Raw genomic sequence first — 19988 nt, forward strand, 5'->3', positions numbered from 1 at the left:
AATATTGTTTGTTCAATTGAAGACAAAAATGTAAAAGAAATATTGTGATAATAAACCCACAAATAAGAGTAAAAATATATGTTTTTGTATGCATCATTTTTATTTAAAGAAAATAATACTTACTAAATATTCATGATATGAATTGGAAACTTAATACTCACCGCATGAATGCGAATGAGGTTCGTCAGTTCGTCATGCCGATTGCTCAAAACCCGAATATACGAGATTTTTAAAACCAGTTTTCTCGTTGTCAAAGATAAAACTCTTTAATTGAGGAGTTCTACGTCTTTCAAATATGTATTAAGTTCTTTCATCGACAAATTATTGAATCAAGACGTAGGCGACTCAGCCAAGACCGATGTCACAGGTCTCAAACAATTCATAAATATTTTCCTTCCTATCCAAAATCATACAGAAATACCGTTACCAACCATAACTGACCACCTACATCTTGAAGTAAAATGACCACCTCAAAATATTGTCCCGGCATTGTCCACTAACATAGAAAAATCACCACTTTGTACTCCTGACATGCAGTGTCTCGCATGAATGAAAGATAAATTGAATTTTGTTTGAACATAACACACAATTATTCATACGCAATCTAGGTATGTTTACAATATAACTAGTTCTAGGTATTTTCTTTTAAATAAAGAATATTCTTTTTAAGAAAATCAGTCAGTTTCGGAAAATAATATTTGGTTCACCAAATTGTCATTGCACTCAGTGGGTTTCGCATAGCGCGAGCTGTCGCTGGTTCGTACCCTCGTAGTACAAGCATTTGTATGATCCACGAATACTTGCTGCATGTGAATCGTGTCTTTGTGCATTTGCCTTGAACCCCGCTACACAAGAAATAAATTCCTTAAGGCCTATTTAGTTTTCAATAAAGAAATCTAATTTAAGTATTGATTTATAATCTAAAAATGTTCCATTTCAAAGTTACGACCTAAAATGAAACAAATAGCAAAAGGTAATATTTTGATTCTACCATAAAAACATAGTAAAACAGATTGATATTTACCTTGATGCAGCAACTTTGCAAATAAGTGAACAATCTGCTTTATTTTAAAAAGCTCTTTTACCGCTGTTGTATGGTGTGAAGAGAAAGGGAGACGCGATCTAAAATGAAACAGATGCGAGTCGGACTTACTCAAATGTATCTTGTAACAACCGCTGCCTGAACTTGATATTTATTTTATGGTATATATGGTAAAAGACAAAACGGGGTAAACAGAGGTTTTCTGGGTGGATAGAAACAGAGTTTTTATTAAAATTTGGGCGTTTAAAAATCTTTACATCTTGATGAAGATTATACGAAAATTCTTAAGCATTTCATAAAGCAATTGTGTAAGCATTGTTTCCTCTTCAACCACATTCATCATTTTACCTATTACGGTCAATGCAATACAGCCGCGTGATGGGCAGACTGTGGGAGTCTCAGTAATAGGATGCCATTTTACCCTTTAGGTCCAGAAGTTGTTAATATTTTTTGCTGAACTGTTAACATAATTAATCGATATACCTAAGCTTTATCTGAGAAGTGTTAACTTTACAGCGATATTTTTTGTTCAATTCTCATTTATAGAAATATGACTATAGCTTTTGCCCAGCACGAAAAATTATATCGATCGCGACGTATTTGGTTCGTTTTCGTATTTCACAAGCATTAACATCCACGAATTTTTGTTATAAGTTTGGGTGTCCTTAACATAACGTTCCTTTCTAACTGCCTTAGAGGTTGTTAAAAGCCAAACGCTATCTTGTACAAATTGCACCATACAACTCTGGTAGTTTGTGGCAATTACAATAGTTTTAGGGTAGGCATAATTACACTAACATTTATCTCTATGTAGATAGCCGCGATGCTTTTAGTGAAAACCCTTTGGCTATCTGTCTGAAAGAGTTCAAAGCTATTGTCATAATGATGTCTAGTGAAGACTTGTAATTTCTTTTTGAGTACATGAGCTAAAACAATAGTGCTTGTAATTTTACGATGTTAAGATCGTGGTAGGAGGGAGATATTAAAATTAAGTTTTCTACGTATTACTTTAATGTGTTAGTTAGTTAGTGAGTGAATTAGTTTAATATGTTGTTCAGGCTAAAATTACCTTTAATTTAGACGTTAACTTCGGTTTCTTTCTGTCTTTTAACTTTAAGGAGTTTCTTACGTGCTTCAGTGAGATCTATTTGTCAAAGCGAAGCCAGTGTTTTTGCATTTCTAATTTAATAACAGATTCAGATAAACCTTTTTTTTATAGGAATCTGCATCGAAATGGCCATTTTAAAGATTAGGTTTTATATTTATCAATTCTAGATTCAAATCAAAATCATTTTTTGCCCCAATAGCGACTTTAGTTGAACTTGGAGAAAAACTAAACTTTTAAAGGCATGTAAGGGGACACAGGTCCAGCATGTAGAGGCCTTGTTGACTTTCATCTAAGATTAACAAAGACTTTAATCTTAAATGAGATAGGGTATCTATCAACAGTTATCCATCCCTGCTCTATAAAAGAATAGACATGGACGGCCCAAGGTAGCTACAAAACTAGGTATTATTGTCTAACTATTAGGTTACAAATGAAACAAAATGTCCAAGATGAATCTGCCTTATATTAATACAGTTTCATTTTATATAATAACGCCAACAATTATGAACAGGTTGTCTCTACTTTACAAATAGATAGGTATACATATGTTTCGTAAAAGCCTTACATTTTACAGACTTTAGTTAAACTAAGAATAAATGCAATTTATTTCATGAAACACATTGTAACAGCAAGTCCGTATAATGTTATAATAATAGAATAATAATAATAATAACTGTACATTAAAATTATTTATTAATATTTAAATAATATAATTATATTTAATTTAAATGTTCATTATTTATATTTCAAATCGGAAAGTCGTTTAATAAAGGAATATTTATATATGTATTTAATATATCATAGCCATCAAGTTTTACTGAATACATGCCAAACAAAAATAGACCTTATATGTTTAACAAATGGCACATTTTACCTTACAGTCTAGTCTATAACTATAGCCAATTGCAACCCAGCCTTACAATTGACACTTTTATACAAAAATTATAGATAGAGTATTAATGAAATTAAATGGAACAAATAAAATGGATTTAAGAAAAGAAATGTTGAAATTTTTAACGTCAGTCAATCATTGGTATCTATAGTTTTATTTAATTCTCCTCGGGTGATTCTCTCTGGAAAAAAAGAAAATATTAATATGTATTTGTTTCATAATTAGACGGGCCTGTTGGTCTAGTGGTTAGTGACCCTGACTGCTATACCGGAGGTCGTAGGTTCGATTCCCGCCCAGGACAAATGTTGTGTGATGAACATGACTATTTGTTCTGGTGTTTGGGTGTAGTTTATCTATACAATGTATGTATTTAGACATATATAAGTAAGTTTATTAGTTGTCTGGTTACCAACATAACACAAGCTCTGCTTAGCTTGGGATCAGATAACCGTGTGTGAGTTGTCCCAGGATATATTATATTATAATTAAAACAGCCTTCTAGTGACATTTTCACCGTTAACCGTTATCTTCAAAAACTTGAATGTATGGAAATGACAGGCCAAAGTCACGTGACTTATAGAAACTAATTGTCATTTTCTCTTCGTTTAACCGTTATTTATTGATGTCGACGCTTATACAAATTTCATTTGGCTAGAGGGGTAAGTACGGAGTATTTTATCTCCCGATTTAAAAGCAAAATTACGTATTAGATACACCAAATTAGGCGCAATAGATTGGTACATACGTGAAAATGACATCACTATGTAAAAAAAGCTTTTGGGTCTATGAAGTACTTAGAAAGAAGTCTAATAAAAACATCTTCCTCCTATTTTAGGGCCTATAAGGCCGCAGATTGTTAATGAGAATTTCTTTGCAAAGGAACGTATTTTAATATAGGTGCTGTTTATTAATTATCTGCGGTGCCTTTATTGCATCTTTGATTAAAAATAAATCCCTAACTCACGGAGGATCATTATTTTCTAAAAATAACGTGTTTATTGAAGTCGATTAAAAAAGAAGAGACAAAGTTATTCCATTTCGATAAACGTATTCAATAGAATACAATGTGTGTCTCAATCATATTAATATTTAAAGCAAAATACATTTATTTCCGGTCTGTAAAAGGCTAATGTTTTGTTAAGCTGTTGCTGTCTTACAGCAGAGCAATATCTATAGATAAAACAAATAAAATCTATGTACTTAAAGGTTGCTAAAGAAACGATAAGTTTCGGAACTAAAAGATCCAGTTGCGCGGTTCTAGAATTTCATTCTAGTGACTTTTTATTTATTTAATAATGATGATAAATCTAATAATGATCTCATTTACAATATCTTACCATGAGCTGCCAGATTTTCATCTTAGATATTATGTCATCGTCCAACATCGGTTTGGCTTCCATATTCCTGCTGAGGGGCAGCTCTACCGGTCCGTCATCGTTATCAATACTGAAAAAAAGAAGAATATTAACTATTTTAATTTTATTTGGAATCTGGATGACAGTTGAAAATCGAGAGGTTCATACTTAACACAGAAATCACAAGGTTAAGCAAAGCATCTATGAACGTGGTGAAAAAAAGTTGATTCTTTTATAAATATTTAAATTAAGTACTTGAGAAAAGCAACTCTTGTTAGAGTTCACAAAGCTACAAGTAATGCCATCTGTTGGCAGTTTGCGGTAAATACTTACATCAGTTTGTTGTTCACGGGCGAGTCGTCTGGCATGTTCAACTGGTAGATGGCGTTAATGTCGTCGTTCTTCGCAGCTAGCTGCTTGGCACGATTCTGAAAGTTTACGGCGTTACAATGAAGATGGCGTTGTCATACAAAAAACCTATTTTTACCTTCAATACTTGTACAAAAAACTTTTAGAATAATGTTTACACATTAAAGACTGAAAAAAATACTAAAATAGATGGATTTTTAATCAACATTTCATCATTTAATGATGATTTTAGCCAGACAACAAGTTTTTAACAACTTAAATAAAGTGCAGCAGCTATAGTTAGATAAATATACAACTAAACTCTTACCATTTCAGCGTTGGCGGCCATGCGCTGAAGAAGCCTGGTGATGTACCAGTCGGGAGCGGACGCGGGGGGCTTGCCGGAGCGCTTACCATGAGCTGAAACATACCAAACGTACAGTCAAAAACTAGCTCTTCCATGAACACTCCTGACCTATCAAAGTGACTAGGTTTTGGAACTCGGGGTCTGTATTTCCCATCAACTCGAAAAGAAGTTAGTTTTGTGAGTCTTTCTTGCAAAAATAGCAAATAGTGGTGGAGGTGACCACGCCAATCCCACTGTGCGCGTTGTGTCCCGGGTACCATGCCCGAGTAGGTCAAGCATTTGTGTGATCCACTCGTGCTTGTTCTATATCTCCAGACACAGGCATTTTGTGAAAATAACTTACATTTTTTTGAAATAAAAAAATTGAAAAATGTTTTCCGCACCATTTTTATGCCTTGTAACATTTTGCCATACTCGTAGCAATAAACTAAGTATATGCTTCAAGTTCAAACGACATCTTGTGTTTTATTGAGCTAATTATCTTGCGGATAAATGCCGATATCGATCAAAGTAATTGATAAAATTCAAATTTATTTCTCACAGTCCCCAAACCTTTGTCTAATCATAGATGCCTACACTTTACAACTCCCATTAATTTCCATTTCAAACTCGCATTGTATGGACAAGAGCCGAGAATAACTCGTTCATTCACTTTGCCAATATCCTGTTCATTGTGGGAACTTTCTAGCTGATCTCATGATTATCATACTGGACTCACGTTGGGTTGGTTTCATTGAAAATCTTGGACAATACAACCAGATATTAAAGCAAGACATTTTTAGTTAAGAGTATTTTTTTTTTATTCTCGCTTCTTCTATTCTAATTGCCCTGATTTTAAACCTCATAGTACCAATACTGGTCTTGTCAATAATTTTAATATCGGAACAACGGAAAGTTTCAATTGTGTGTGTAAAAATACAAAGGTGGCAATGACTCGCTATGTGGGCGATTTCCAGAAAAATTAAATGAAAAATTGACTCCCACATTAAGAAGTTGATACTTGTGTTGGTTTTCACAAACATTACAGTCACCAGACTCAGGACCAACATCCGTAGATCACACAAACGCTTGTCGTATACTTGTTGATCAAAACCTTGACACGTGGCGCACATTGCAGAGCGGTCATTCTTTGAATAGGCAGTACGTAGAACGAAAGCAACAATGACCTCATACAATTAATTGTATTTCAGTAATGTATCTAGTGAACATTAAAATAACGTTTCCGCGTAGACAAGGAAACGGAAAAGCACTCTGAGAATTATAGCCGGCAGAAGTCCGGAACGCCTCCTCTTCCTTTCCAGGGCGGAAAAAGTATATCGAGATTTCCACTAGGTCAAAAACCCCATTTATCTTAAGATATTTTTTGTAGAGTTCTTAGAATGTAGTACATATTTTCGTAATGGTCGAAAACGGAGCGAATAGTTCTGGCGTGGTAAATAGAGACAGATTTTAAATTCGCCATTTTTTACATACAAATTAGTGCTGATTTTTTAAAATTAACTCATGCAACAAAACCTAATCCCTTCACAAATTCCTCTCTTTTTACCCTATTTTAATCGATCACAAAACTATTTATCACAGTTACCGACACAGCAAAAATAAATAAACAGAAAAAAAATCGCTACCGTGAAAACCCGAATTTTGATTTTACCGCCAACATTTTAGAGTATATTTTGCTATTTTTCCTGAAGGTCGTTGACACACTAATGCTGATATATCTTTAAGTATAACAGGTGTAGGCAAAGCCTCCGTTAAGTATAGGTCTTCCGCTTCGCTGCCTTTGTTAGCAATCGCATTATTGTCTTAGACATGCGCTTTAAGGCATTAATGCCTTTACAGTACTTTGCAAAAGTTGCCTGTTTATTTGTTGCCTCATTTGCTTTACTTATGAGGCAAATAGGATTGAAGTTGATCATATAACAGAAATGTGTGTATGCTGGATTATTTTACCGCAGCGCGCAGTAACAACTTTGTAACCAAAATGAAAATACATGTTAAGCAGTGGCTGGCACGGTTATACATTTTGATGGCTGACTATCAGCATATTTGTACGGAACTCTGCGCCTTTTGAGTCGGATTGCCTTTGACCGAAATAAAAAGTTTAATGTATAACAGAAAATCATTGTATGTGCATTGTAAGATTTGCATTCGAGCAAATAATAAATTTGGATGAATATTGTAATAATAATGAGATCGAGATTTTAGTTTATTTCTTTCCATAAGTATTGAACTAATATCCGCAAAATCATTAATATTCAATACAAGTACTACAGACCTAATTTAAAACTTAAAATTTAAACCATTGATATCCAATAGATTTTATCCTAGAAATTAATATTCATCCCTCATCTCGTGTTTTCCCGAAATACTGGTCCTTAAAGGTTTCGGTTCAGCCCCGAGTGGTCTAAATTTCAACAATAGATTCAATACGTAGTTTTACTTTTGATATTTGTTTGAAAGGGCAATTTTCAACATAATAAACTTATTTATCAACAAGTGACCAAATTATAGTCAATCACATACATCATAAATAGTTTATTTGCTTTAATAATATTATACTAGATCATTAGGAGAGAGAAAAAAGTGTTATCAATTTAATATTACTTATTGATTGGAGAAAGCCTAGTACTACGTATTAACACGTTTATCTGCATGTTTACCTTGTAACAATATTACTCATTCCGATTTATGAACACACTTTCTTGTACTTTTAATTCCTTAAACATTTTAGCTTCAAACATCAGCTTATAAATGTCTTCACGTTTTAATAAACTGCGTATACCTACTAATGAGTCTGGTTCCAGCGTCATATTGGATTAAAACGTTACAGGTGACTCGTATTGCCGTCGTAATATAACGTGGTTTGAGACGACATGAAAATTTAATTCACAAATTTTAATATGTTAATCTATTTATACAAAAACTAGCTGTTGCCCGCGACTTCGTCCGCCTGGTTAGAAGATATAAGTTATGATTTATACCTGCCCTTTTTTTTTTTCCACATTTACCATTGTATCTTCGCTCCTATTAGTCGCAGCGTGATGGTATATAGCCTAAAACCTTCCTCGATGAATGGTCTATTCAATACAAATATAATTTTTCAATTTGAACCAGTAGTTCCTGAGATTAGCGCATTCAAACAAACAATCAAACAAACAAACTCTTCAGCTTTATATATTAGTATAGATGAATCAATATTTCCCTTGGTCAACGGAATCACGCGTTAACAGCTGGACCGATTTTTTTTACTTTTTAACCACCATATTGAGTCATCCTGACTTTACGATAGTGATTTGTTGGATCCATCTCCGCCCCCAATAATATAAAGACACCGGCAACAGGACCTACGTATTCACAACCAGTATTGAGTTAAAAGTGAAAGCAAGCTGACAAGTAAACGCATTGTGTGTTTGACTGAACTACTACTTCATAATTTTGCATTATCATGGTACTAAACTTTTCTATACCTACGACAATGTTGCACAACATTTTTCCCACGATAAAATTGTTGCGCCGAAATAAAGGCTTAAATTTCCCCACAATATCTAATGTTTAAGATACGGTAAAAGTTTCACAAGTACCAATAAACGGTAATAATGTCCACTAGAATTTAGGAATGTATTAATAACAACGCTTGTAAGCCGAAAGAGATTAAAACGAAACCAATAATCGTGTGATAAGTAGAGTTATAAAAGGACGGCGCTTTGAGCGTTGGTGGAGATGACAGGTATCTGGAATATACCAGTCTTAACTTGCATGTATCATGTGATATTAAGCACGAGCAACGAGAGCCATCAATAACGTTTTGAAAGTGCCTGGTAAACGGCCTACTTGAAATAAAAAGCATTTGATTTGTTCGAAAAATCCATTGAGCGATGTATAAGAGGCAGTTTTAGTAAAAATGTTAAATAAAATTAGTCTTCGAATATTTTTCGTACAAGCTCATCATACACCATAATGATATAAAAAAACCTTACAGAAAAATTGAGTCAAAATAGATACTTTCTGTTCTAAAATGAAACGCGACTGAATATTTAAATCAAATATATTGAGGATTATTTTAGAAATTAAATAAACTGCAACTCACCTCCCCAACACGAATGCCCGTAACTTAGGCACGAACCTGAAAACAAACAAAAAAATTGCATATGTATTAAATAATATAAGTTTGAAACGGAGATAAAAATAGTTGAAAGAATTGAAGAAAATACTAGCTTTACATTTTGAAAGTTCAATCCAGGGCAACAGTTCTGTCAGTATCATAATTTAATTTATTTGTTGCAAGAGGCACATTTTACAATATTATATTCGGTACAAAATAAAACAAAACTACCTAGACAGTATTAACTTCCCGTATGTGATTTAATAGAAGGGAGGAGCTCGTGGCTAAGCTATAACCGCATAAGTGATTCGATCACAGGTTAAGCTATGCTTGACGCGGTTGGTCCGTGGATTGGTGACCATCTTTGTCATAACGAGTTCCTCCGTGTTTCGGAAGGCACGTTAAATTGTGGGTCCCGGCTGTTATTCCTACATCTTTGACAGTCGTTACAGATAGTCAGAAGCTGAAAAAGTCTGACAGCCAGTCTAACCAAGGGGTATCGTGTGTTGCCCAGGTAACTGGGTTGAGGGGGTCAGATAGGCAGTCGCTCCTTGTAAAACACTGGTACTTAGCTGAAACCGGTTAGACTGGAAGCCGACCCAACATAGTTGGGAAAAGGCTAGGCCGATGATATGATTTAATAAAAATTTTATAAAATTGCGTATGTATATAAATCATATTATACAGGTTTATGTACAACCTATAAACTCACGTGACTACATATATGAATGCAATATTTATTTATCTGCACTACATAAATACAATACATAATATGCAGTCATAAAAACTAGTATGTCTAAATAACATACGGCAACTGTTGACGGGTCTGTTGGTCTAGTGGTTAGTGACCCTGACTGCTATACCGGAGGTTATGGGTTCGATTCCCACCCAGGACAAATGTTGTGTGATAAGCATGATCATTTGTTTTGGTGTTTGGATGTAATTTATCTATAATATGTATGTATTTAGAAATATATAAGTAAGTTTATCAGTTGTCTGGTTACCATAACACAAGCTCTGCTTAGCTTGGGATCAGATAACCGTGTGTGAGTTGTCCCAGTATATATTATATTATTAAACTAGTTTTTATGGAAAGTATATATTTATAACTTGGACCATTTGTCAGTTTTTCAAGTGAGTGTGGATATGCGAAAGGTGTTTAATAATCCAGAATGTTTCAATTGATATTTATATGCAACCTAAGGCCTAAAAACTAAAAGCAGCATTCAACACAAGTAATATAAGCATGATTATCTAAAAGCGTATAAGAAGAGGTTTACTACTCTAATTGTTATTATGACTTGTTCTCAAAATTAACTAAATGTCTAATATATAAAATTCCCGTGTCACGATGTTAGTAACCGTACTCCTCCGAAACGGTTCGACCGATTTTTATGAAATTTTGTATACATATTGGGTAGGTCAGAGGATAGAACAATATTTATTTTTCATACCCCTAAGAGATAAGGGTTGCTCACACTAAAAAAAAATGTTTTTCTTTTTGTACGAAATTGTTCGTTTTTATTTTTTTATAATGTGGCGTTAAAAATACATGGAACTAGAAAAAAAAATCGGCAAAACATCGTTTGCTGGGTCAGCTAGTATTTAACATTATTCAGTGAATAAAGTAGAATTTAAGTAGAATTTTTTACATAATATGTATAGGAGGAGCGTTGTGAGTTAGGCCGTGAAAGCAAGTTTCAGGGTAATCTAAGTATGGCGGGAAAAGTGTAAATTAACTCTTACATTTTGAAGATGATTTCCCAAAACATTGTCTTTTCTTAATGAGATAAAAAGCTTGTATATTGATTATTTTGCTATCAATATTAATAACTACACATTCTTTTTTACATAGTCAACTATTAAACCTTGTATTTTGGCCTTTAAACTGCCTCTATCATAACAACATGACGTGATATATCGGACCTCCACCGATGCATTACCGGTGAGTGTCTCCGTAATACGATTATAACGGCATTGAGTTGTCCAATAAGTGTACCTGTTGGCCTGTAACACTGGTAGCCTTATTAAGGTCAACAGACTGTGTCTTGAGTAGATAGGCCTTAATTAGACTTCATTCGACCAATGAGTTTGGTGCCCTAGTTGGGTTACGTTACGCAAATTACGCAATTGAGTTTAAAAAAAAACTTGTGACATGGGAGAGTGATTTTAAATTTAGAATCGCAAAGTATTGGTGACACACTATGGACATATGAGATTTAAGGTTGGAAAAAGATTTTTAAATTGGGCAACACAATTGCATAATATTAGTAACAATTATTCTTATATTGTTATATATACAATTTTTTATGATAACCGATGATATTAATATAAAAACAAATTAATGACGTATGACTGTAATTTCATACTGTTAATTCGTCTTCAGAAAAAAACAAACTTTTACCAAATACTCCAAATACTGTGTCATGTTCGAAGTTGTACTCACATTCCAAATATCAATGAAAAAAAATGTATCCTACAAAACGAACGAAAGATGTAAAAGGAAAGCATGTGTGAAACAGCTGTAAGCAGTAACGCACTCACTATTTCATTGTTTTCTCCTCTAAGTATGACATGTCACCTTGTACACCAACAGCTGAAAGTGCAGTGTACTTAGGTGAGTATCCTGTTGTCTTTTGTTTGGGAGAGTTCTATTGAGCTGTCCTTTCAAGTATTTCGAGCTTTTAAGTTCGACACAGAAAAGCTTTAAGAATACCGTATGTTTTTAGTGTTCGGACCCTGTTACTGAAGGTCCGTTGTCTGTCTATCTGACCGTCACCGAGGTGTAACTCATGAACCGTGATAGTTTAAGAGTCGAAATTTTCACAAACACAATTCTATGTTTTTCTGTTTGCACTTTGACGACAATTGGTAAAAACAAAGATTGACGTAAAGCAACGGGTGTTACGATCGTAAATTTGTTGATGGGTGTAAATAATTTGATGGGGTTAATTGGTTTTTCTTTAGCCTATTACGGAATTCCCGGTGTCGTTAGCAGAACTAGTCCAGTTTTATGTGTAAAGAATTTTGAAACTGTTCCGTTTTTCTATTTTTGTTTGTTTCTAAGCTGCGTTAGACTCAGCTGATTCAGCTTATTACCATATTTTACATGGAGCGAGTGGAGAGAAAGGCTCTACCCATTTTTATCTAACCTCAACCTTTTTTGATACAAAATTGTTTAAGCTTGTAGCAAAACTTGGTTGTCATTAATGACTATTAAATATTTTTCCTTCTGTGCTTACCAGCACGAAGGCTAGAGGACAATCAATGAAACGGAATGCGTCAATAAAATTAACTACTACTTTTTAACTTGAAGTAAACTAATCCTGACAATCAATCAAGTAATTTCCACTTCTGAAAAAACACTGAACAAAACGGAACACAAATAAAATGAATTTGAAACAAATTAGATTTGAACACGGCGTGTATTATTGGGAATTACAATATGTTGGAGGCTGGGCTCGAGATAAATCTCTAGCTGCATACAGATTTCCCCGGAGACCTATAATAAGAGTTCGCTTTGAAAGGTCCTCATTCGAAACGTTTTTCAATGGGTTTTATAAAGACGTATGGGATATTCGCTTAGTGATATGTGTTTTTATTATTTGAAAACATATTTTTATTGAAAGGTTTGATTTTTTTTATGATAAGAAAATTACCGTACTCAAAGGTAAAAATGAGAACCTATTACAATTACCATGTCTGTAAGTCGATCTCTAGGCTTATCTCATGAACCAAAATAGACAATTGACATTTTGAAACTGGTGATGTATGTATAATTTTGCTGCTGTAATAACGAATTCTTAAAATAAAAGATCGAGATGAAGTAATGATGATATTTATTTTTACGGATCCCTCAGGATTAATTAGCACTTGGTTTACACAATTAAAATATCTAATGGTGAATATGATGTCCTGTCAAAGTGTTAGGTTGCTGTATTTTCAGGACAATGACTCCAACAGGTAATTTAGTATTTAGAAAATACATTCTAACGTTAATAATAGTGCAAAATAATATAATAATAGTAATAGAACTTCATAACTATCTCCTAACTTTTCCATATGATTGGTTAACTATTTTCCACGAATTCAACTACCAACTTTAATTTACTAAAACACCCGTATTATTCTACGTAAACATTTTACCAGGCACAGCAATTACAACAAAATTGTCTCCATAGCTATCGTGCTTATAAAATAATGTCTAAATTGCATGTTCTTTGTGTAATTAAAAAGTTTAATCAATATTTTCAAACCCAACAATTATAGGCATGTAAAAGTCACAATGGTTTAGTCAGACTAAATGGTTAACTATTGTTAATACCACTACCACTACCACTACCAACGTTTTAAACGACTTGACTTGCCTGTTGGTGAAGTGGTTAGTGACCCTGACTGGTATATCGGAGGTCGTGGGTTCGATCCCCACCCAGACAAAGGTTTGTGTGATGAGCACGATCACTTGTTCTGTGTGGGGTTGTTGTAATTTATCTTCATTATGTATTTATTTAGAAATGTATTAATATGTTTATCAGTTATCCAGTATTCATCCATTTAAAGATAGACCTTTATCGTTAGCCAGCATAGTTTTTACGTTATAGAATAAACATTAAACGTTAATTAAAATGTTTAATTTTGATTTTAATTGATCTATTTAAGGCCACGCAAAAACAAACTTTACTACGAAACCTTGACAATATACTTCGAAAAACTTAAATAAACGAAGGGAAAACAATTAAATTTTCTTAGAAAAATAAACTAATTTCATGGAAAGCTTCGTGGTAATATGGAATCAGTATGCAAACGCATGCATAGTAACAACGACCCATGGCGTGTTTACCTATAAAACCTTTATAAAACTGTTGAATTGACAATTCACACGTGAGTTATAAACATTAATAAACAAACTCCAAGAATATGTACAGAGTAGAGAATGAACACAGAGGCAGCAGTCAAGAATATAATTAATATTTTTACAGGGTTTTTCTTTCTTAATAAAATATTAGCCTTCCATCAATTAAATATACATATGTGTAACCAAAAAAGATAGGTATATTTTCTATAATTTTGTGAATTTTCATTACTTCTTGAATGTATAACAATAATAACCCAAGTATTTATTCAAGATAACTATACTCTAATTAACATCAATACGTACGGCTACAATTAAAATTCTACAAATTGTAAAACTCACATAAGTTTTTATAAAGTGAGTATTTTATCGATTAAACCAAATATACTCATAATTAAACTACTGTATTCCATTCTGTTGGTTTTTACGGTAAAGTACTAATTTATAAGCTACTAAACCAATGGATACTCTGACTACAGCCAACCAATACGATAAAATAACCACGCACAACGTGCAAACTTAATATTAGCTTTCATGCGATTCAAACAAAATTCCCCAACGAAATATAAAAGAAAAACGTGCATTAAACAACATCGTTCACTCATTCACTCATTCGTTCATTCGGTCATTCGTTCGTTGCGTTTGTACAGCGAAGCGCATGCGTTTCGTTCCTCACATACCTCCGCGTTGACTGCGCCAGCCACCGACCTTCTCTAGAAGGGTCGACGCTTTGCTACCCCTACTGTTAATTCTCTGCTCTGTGAATGAAATATATGTGATTAGCTTAAGGTACTAGAACGTCGTATAGAGTAAAATAACGATATTTTTAAACGTTGTGTTTTTTATTTTATTTAGAGTAGTTGGTGTAGTTCTTAATTAAAAAAGTTTTTAAGTACGAGTACTCAAAAAAAATAAGTTTAACAGAAGTATTGAATAAGTACCTGAATATTTTTAAAGTCTTCGGTTGCTTCGCTTCCTATTTTCAGAAGGTACATAAAGATATCTCAGATTTTAATCATACAATATTGTCATGACAAAGAAAACATACTATCTATGACAACTTCATACAATGAACAATTTTATAAAAAACACACTACGGCATTTTATACCACTTTAAATCCGCTCATAACCCTAAAACGCGTCTCGTAAACCTAGACACAACTAGAAACATTTTTTAATCAACGTCTAAACAGTGCGAAGATTACAAGTGACATTTATGCCTGTATTGTTGGCCGTTCAGATCGGAAATAGGAGCCCCCGGCGTGTTCGCCAACGAGAAAGGCTTTCACGCAGCGATATTGCCTTTAAAACGTTTAAAACGCTTCTATTGAGGGATTAAAAACTGTGTCTAAATGTATTGTATTGGAATTTTATTGTATTATGCTCGGCTGGACTGTTTGATTGAGGGGTTGAATGTACCGCAGATATATATAGCTTCTGTTTTTATACGATCAAAGTGTTAAGTAATTTGGATGTTTGGGGTCTTTTCTGTTTGTTGTTGAAATTTTAGGACAATGATATTTAATCTCGATTTTTTTTTATCAAGACTAAAATATAAATACCGTGGAATCTGCACTTATCTTCTTGCATTATGGAAATATCATGTTCTTTTCTTCGTTCTTTAAAAAAATATTTACATGACTTTTGTATACGAAAGTCCACATCTGCTACTCAAATATAGATTAACAGTAGTTTCTTTAAGATCCTTTTTTCTTTTAGCTATCGGCAGAATTCAAAGTGACAGTTGGTCATAAAACAACATTGTTACTGCTTTTTGGATTAAAGAAGTTTAGTGTAAGTGGCAATTATTGTTAGGGGTCGTAACGAAGGACATGGGTTGTTGGATAGACTGCATTAGATAATACGTATTGTATTTAGGTCTCTAGGACCAACCAACTGAGCATGTCGTGTCCCACCTTCGATCCAAGTTGGACAAGAATTTGAAAATGCTTGTTCTGAGTCTGGGTATCTGGTGCATGTGACTTGAATGCTCGTGTCACTCCTCTCGAAACAAAGTTATAATATTATTGCGCGAGTCATTAAAAAACATGTATAAATATTTAGAAGAGCTAAAAATGTAAATTACTTTTAAGTCTTCATTGCAAGTTCATAATTGTCTCAATGATTTTAAGAATAAAAAATAAAATGTATAAAAATAGTGACAAAGGATCGGGTAAAGTGATGTTCTCTTATATCAGAGACCAAGGCAGACAGACAATTTAGGTCGCTGAGCCAACGGAGTAAGCCTGTACCTAAGTAAGTAACAAAAAATATTTAAATTAACGCCTTACTCTCTGTTTCCAATCATTACTCTGTACACAGTTTAGACCTACCCCAACATGCATGCGTCGTATCATATAATTGTGACTAACAAATGAATAATAAATGCTATTACATGGAAGTTCACGACCTTTTACCGATTACTTTAATTATGCATTTTGTTTAATTAAACTCGTTACCTAGCTGAACGGGTGTGAATTGTGACGTCATGACGGCTGACTAAGGTTTTAATGATTGTGTTGGTGGCAGCTGATTTTAACTTGTATTGACTAGAAATGTACACATTGAAAAATATGCACCATAGAAGTGAAGATTTATCCTACTTACAACAAATAAATAGTTATGATTTCATTTTATTTCGTACGTCTTCAAAAGTGTCTCCCCTAATTTTGGCTAAGCTATAACTGCATTAGTGGATCGATCACGGGATAAGCTACGCTTGACGCGGTTAGTCTGTAGATGGGTGGCTATCCTTTCATAACGAGTTCCTCCTTGTTTAGGAAGGCATGTTAAATTGTGGGTCCCGGCTGTTATTTTTACATCTTTGACAGTCGTTACGGGTAGTCGGAAGCTAGAAGTTTGACAATTAGTCTATCTAATGGGTATCGTGCTGCTCAGGTAACTGGGTTGAAGAGGGCAAATAGATAGTCGCTCCTTGTAAAACATTTACTTACTTAGCTGTACTTAGCTGAAGAGGCTAGGACGATGACGATGCGGACATATAAACTACATAACAACTTTTGTAAACGTCTCAATGTCAACTTGAGTCCAAGATCATGATACTTATCATTAAGTTATCTGGCTCTTAGTTGTTAAAGACATCACATAACATTACAATAACTATTTCGGTCTGTTTGCAATAAATTTACGACACCATTAAATAAGTTAATATCTTTGACAAACATGTCAATTTACGATCGTCCCACGGATTGATTGCTTGTATCAAATATAGATATAAATTAATAGGTTTTAGATATAATATTTATGTTCATATATCTGTTTTGTTAAGACTTCTATATAAAGTCTTTATTAGCTTTTGTAAGCTCCGAGATCGTAAGATTATGGTCAACAATAACTAGGTTTCACCCCTTTGCTAGTGTTTCTATGAATTAAATTGATGATACATTTTTAAAGCAAAAAAAACTTCTTTTCCGTTGTTGTCTTTTCGTTCAGAGTGACTGGAATACTCTTGTATTTTCTTTTCTATTGAAGTCTTTTCGTAAGAGTAATTTTAAATTTAAATTTAATGCTTATGGTCGTAATTACATTATGTTCTTTTATAAGTGCCACTCCAATTAATGAAGATCGTACATTTTACGAGGCGGAACAGGTCAAATGCACTCCTACGAGTATTTTTATTCAATCTCGAATTAAAAAAATGAATTATGAGCACAGAAAATAATTAATCTGTTTAAAGAAATTGGAATAAGATCGCGACTTTTATAATTTGAAACAACCTTCAAAAAAAGCTGGCTAAATCTGATGTGCTATTTTATGAAAATTTCGTATTTTAATTGATGCTTATTTTTTTTAGATCACGCAATATGTTTGAAAAGATTTACAATCTCGGTAAAATCTTCAGTATATAAGTAATTAAGTTTATAATAAGTGGACGTTATTGAAGTTTTTTTTAAAGTTTACTCATCCCCGAAACGAACGTTACTACTAAATAAGTATCCAAAACTGTACGTACCTATCCCTAAATATTATGGCAATTGAGAATAAATGACGGAACAAACTCCACAACACAATAAACCATACAAAAATAGTACAATTCGAATCATTAATTATCAAATCTTAAACGGAGCCCTCCACGTAATTTGTTTAGGCAATTATTTATTTATTGTTTAAACACTTGAAGCCAATTGTCAAAACAATGGTGATACAAAGTTTATATTATCAAGTTAAGAGGCCATTTGTATTCCGAAGCTATTGTTGTTTTACTAATTAATAGATTTCAAGTATATTCAAGATCTATTCGAAAATAATTGTTATTATTTTTGGTTGACTTTATGAAGACTAATTGTTTTTGTTGTACAGTGAAGCTTAAAATCATTAGTTATTCATACTTTAATTTCTGCCAAGCAAGTAATTAATTTTCTTTATCGATTAATTTAAAAGAAGAGTCTTGGCATCATATCACGCTCATGAACAAATAAAGTAACCAAACTCTATACTGCAACCTCATTTCAAAGAAATCAAAACCATTCCTATCCGAACATTTGTTTTCAAAAGACAAATACGATTTTCGTAAATCGAATGAAAATAAATCGAATCGTTTAAGAACTGTCAGCGATTGGCAAAATGTTATAACTTTGTCAAATTAAATTACAAGTCTTGTGTTTTTGAAAAGTTTATAAACAATGTTAGGAAAAGGTTAACGAACGTGTTTAAGGTATATTTATCCTGTCCAGCACAAATTAAGTTGAAAATAGAAATAGATTTATTTTACGGCTTTACTTTTCCCGTACTTTTTACACACGTAGTATGCAATACTTCTGCTTCTACTTTGGATTCTACAAGGTCTGTTCTCCCATAGTCTAGTAGATACTCTATCACATTTTAGGTTAAAGTTTTCAACAAGACCTCTACATGTTAGACCTGTGTACCCGTTTAAGCCTTTAAACCGGGTCTTTCCCATGAATTTATCCCGTGAAAGCAGAGATAGCAAAGGTTCCGATAAAATTGTAAATCTTCTTTTTAATATTTGGAATTACGAAAGGATAAATACTATTTTACGTTTCTTACCCCACCTTCATCCCCACTTACAACCATTTTATAAAACCATACATTACTTATAATCAGCCTTAAACTCTAAGTATCACACCCCCAAAACCATGATACATTACCACATCAACTCCCATTACGCGTCAACATAATGATCACAAGTATTCACGAATATTTCGTCAAGCTTAACCTTTATAGGTAAGCCAATTTCCCTCCGAAATGTATGAAACATCCGTACGGATTTGATAAAGCCTTCTTATACGGATGTGGTGTTATGTAAATGGTCTTAGCTGATTATCTCTGAGTTATGGGGAAAATCTTTTTGGAAAAATGGTTGGTTTTATTGTATTTAGAAATATGAGTACGTACGAAGTTGCAAAGAAGTTATGTATGAGAATGTGGCGTTGTTATTTTGCTAGATCTCTGATTAAATCAATGTGTAAAAATACAATTATATATTTATTTTGTATCGAACCTGCAAAACAACAGAAAATAAAAATACCCTTGACCCTGCAAGAAAAATCGACATGGGTATTATTCGAATAAAAAAAAATCTACTAAACCTGCTATAAAATCACGTATCTAAAAGAATACGCCCCCGGGTGGGCTCGAACCACCAACCTTTCGGTTAACAGCCGAACGCGCTAGCCATTGCGCCACGGAGGCTGTGTGAGATGATAAGAATATGATGTAGCAGTCTTTTGTTTTTCTTAATGCAATACTTTTATCCACACAGATGTTTTACATTTAAATATAAACACACAACATTCTTAAATTTCCGAAGAAGAGAAGTACATATGTATATACATTTCAAAATATAAAAGACGTCTCCAACTGGCAATGGGAACAGAGTCCTAGCTGCTAGCGGCTCCAGAGAAAGAAACCTCCTTGCGATTCGTGCCGTGTCAAGGAGTA

General features: G+C 33.4%; 1 protein-coding gene and 1 non-coding gene across 3 annotated transcripts in view; both read right to left on the minus strand.

The window, feature by feature from the left end:
* Positions 1–2886: 2886 nt before the first annotated feature.
* LOC113493442 overlaps positions 2887–19988 on the minus strand; it is a 29808-nt gene continuing 12706 nt past the window's right edge. Inside the window, exons 3-8 of one of the 2 annotated variants that reach the window (XM_026871430.1) lie at positions 14747–14824; positions 9200–9235; positions 5074–5165; positions 4731–4825; positions 4380–4488; positions 2887–3223 (exon numbers count right to left, since the gene is read on the minus strand). In XM_026871430.1, coding sequence (XP_026727231.1) covers positions 3200–3223; positions 4380–4488; positions 4731–4825; positions 5074–5165; positions 9200–9235; positions 14747–14824 — 434 coding nt within the window. In that variant the 3' untranslated portion in view covers positions 2887–3199. The remainder of the gene's footprint in view (positions 3224–4379; positions 4489–4730; positions 4826–5073; positions 5166–9199; positions 9236–14746; positions 14825–19988) is intronic. The other variant, XM_026871431.1, reaches the window with a different exon arrangement.
* Trnan-guu lies at positions 19667–19739 on the minus strand. The gene has a single exon. It is a non-coding gene; the product is annotated as a tRNA-Asn (tRNA).

The sequence above is a fragment of the Trichoplusia ni genome, chromosome 4, assembly GCF_003590095.1.
Source record: "Trichoplusia ni isolate ovarian cell line Hi5 chromosome 4, tn1, whole genome shotgun sequence".
In the NCBI taxonomy this organism is placed as follows: Eukaryota; Metazoa; Arthropoda; class Insecta; order Lepidoptera; family Noctuidae; genus Trichoplusia; species Trichoplusia ni.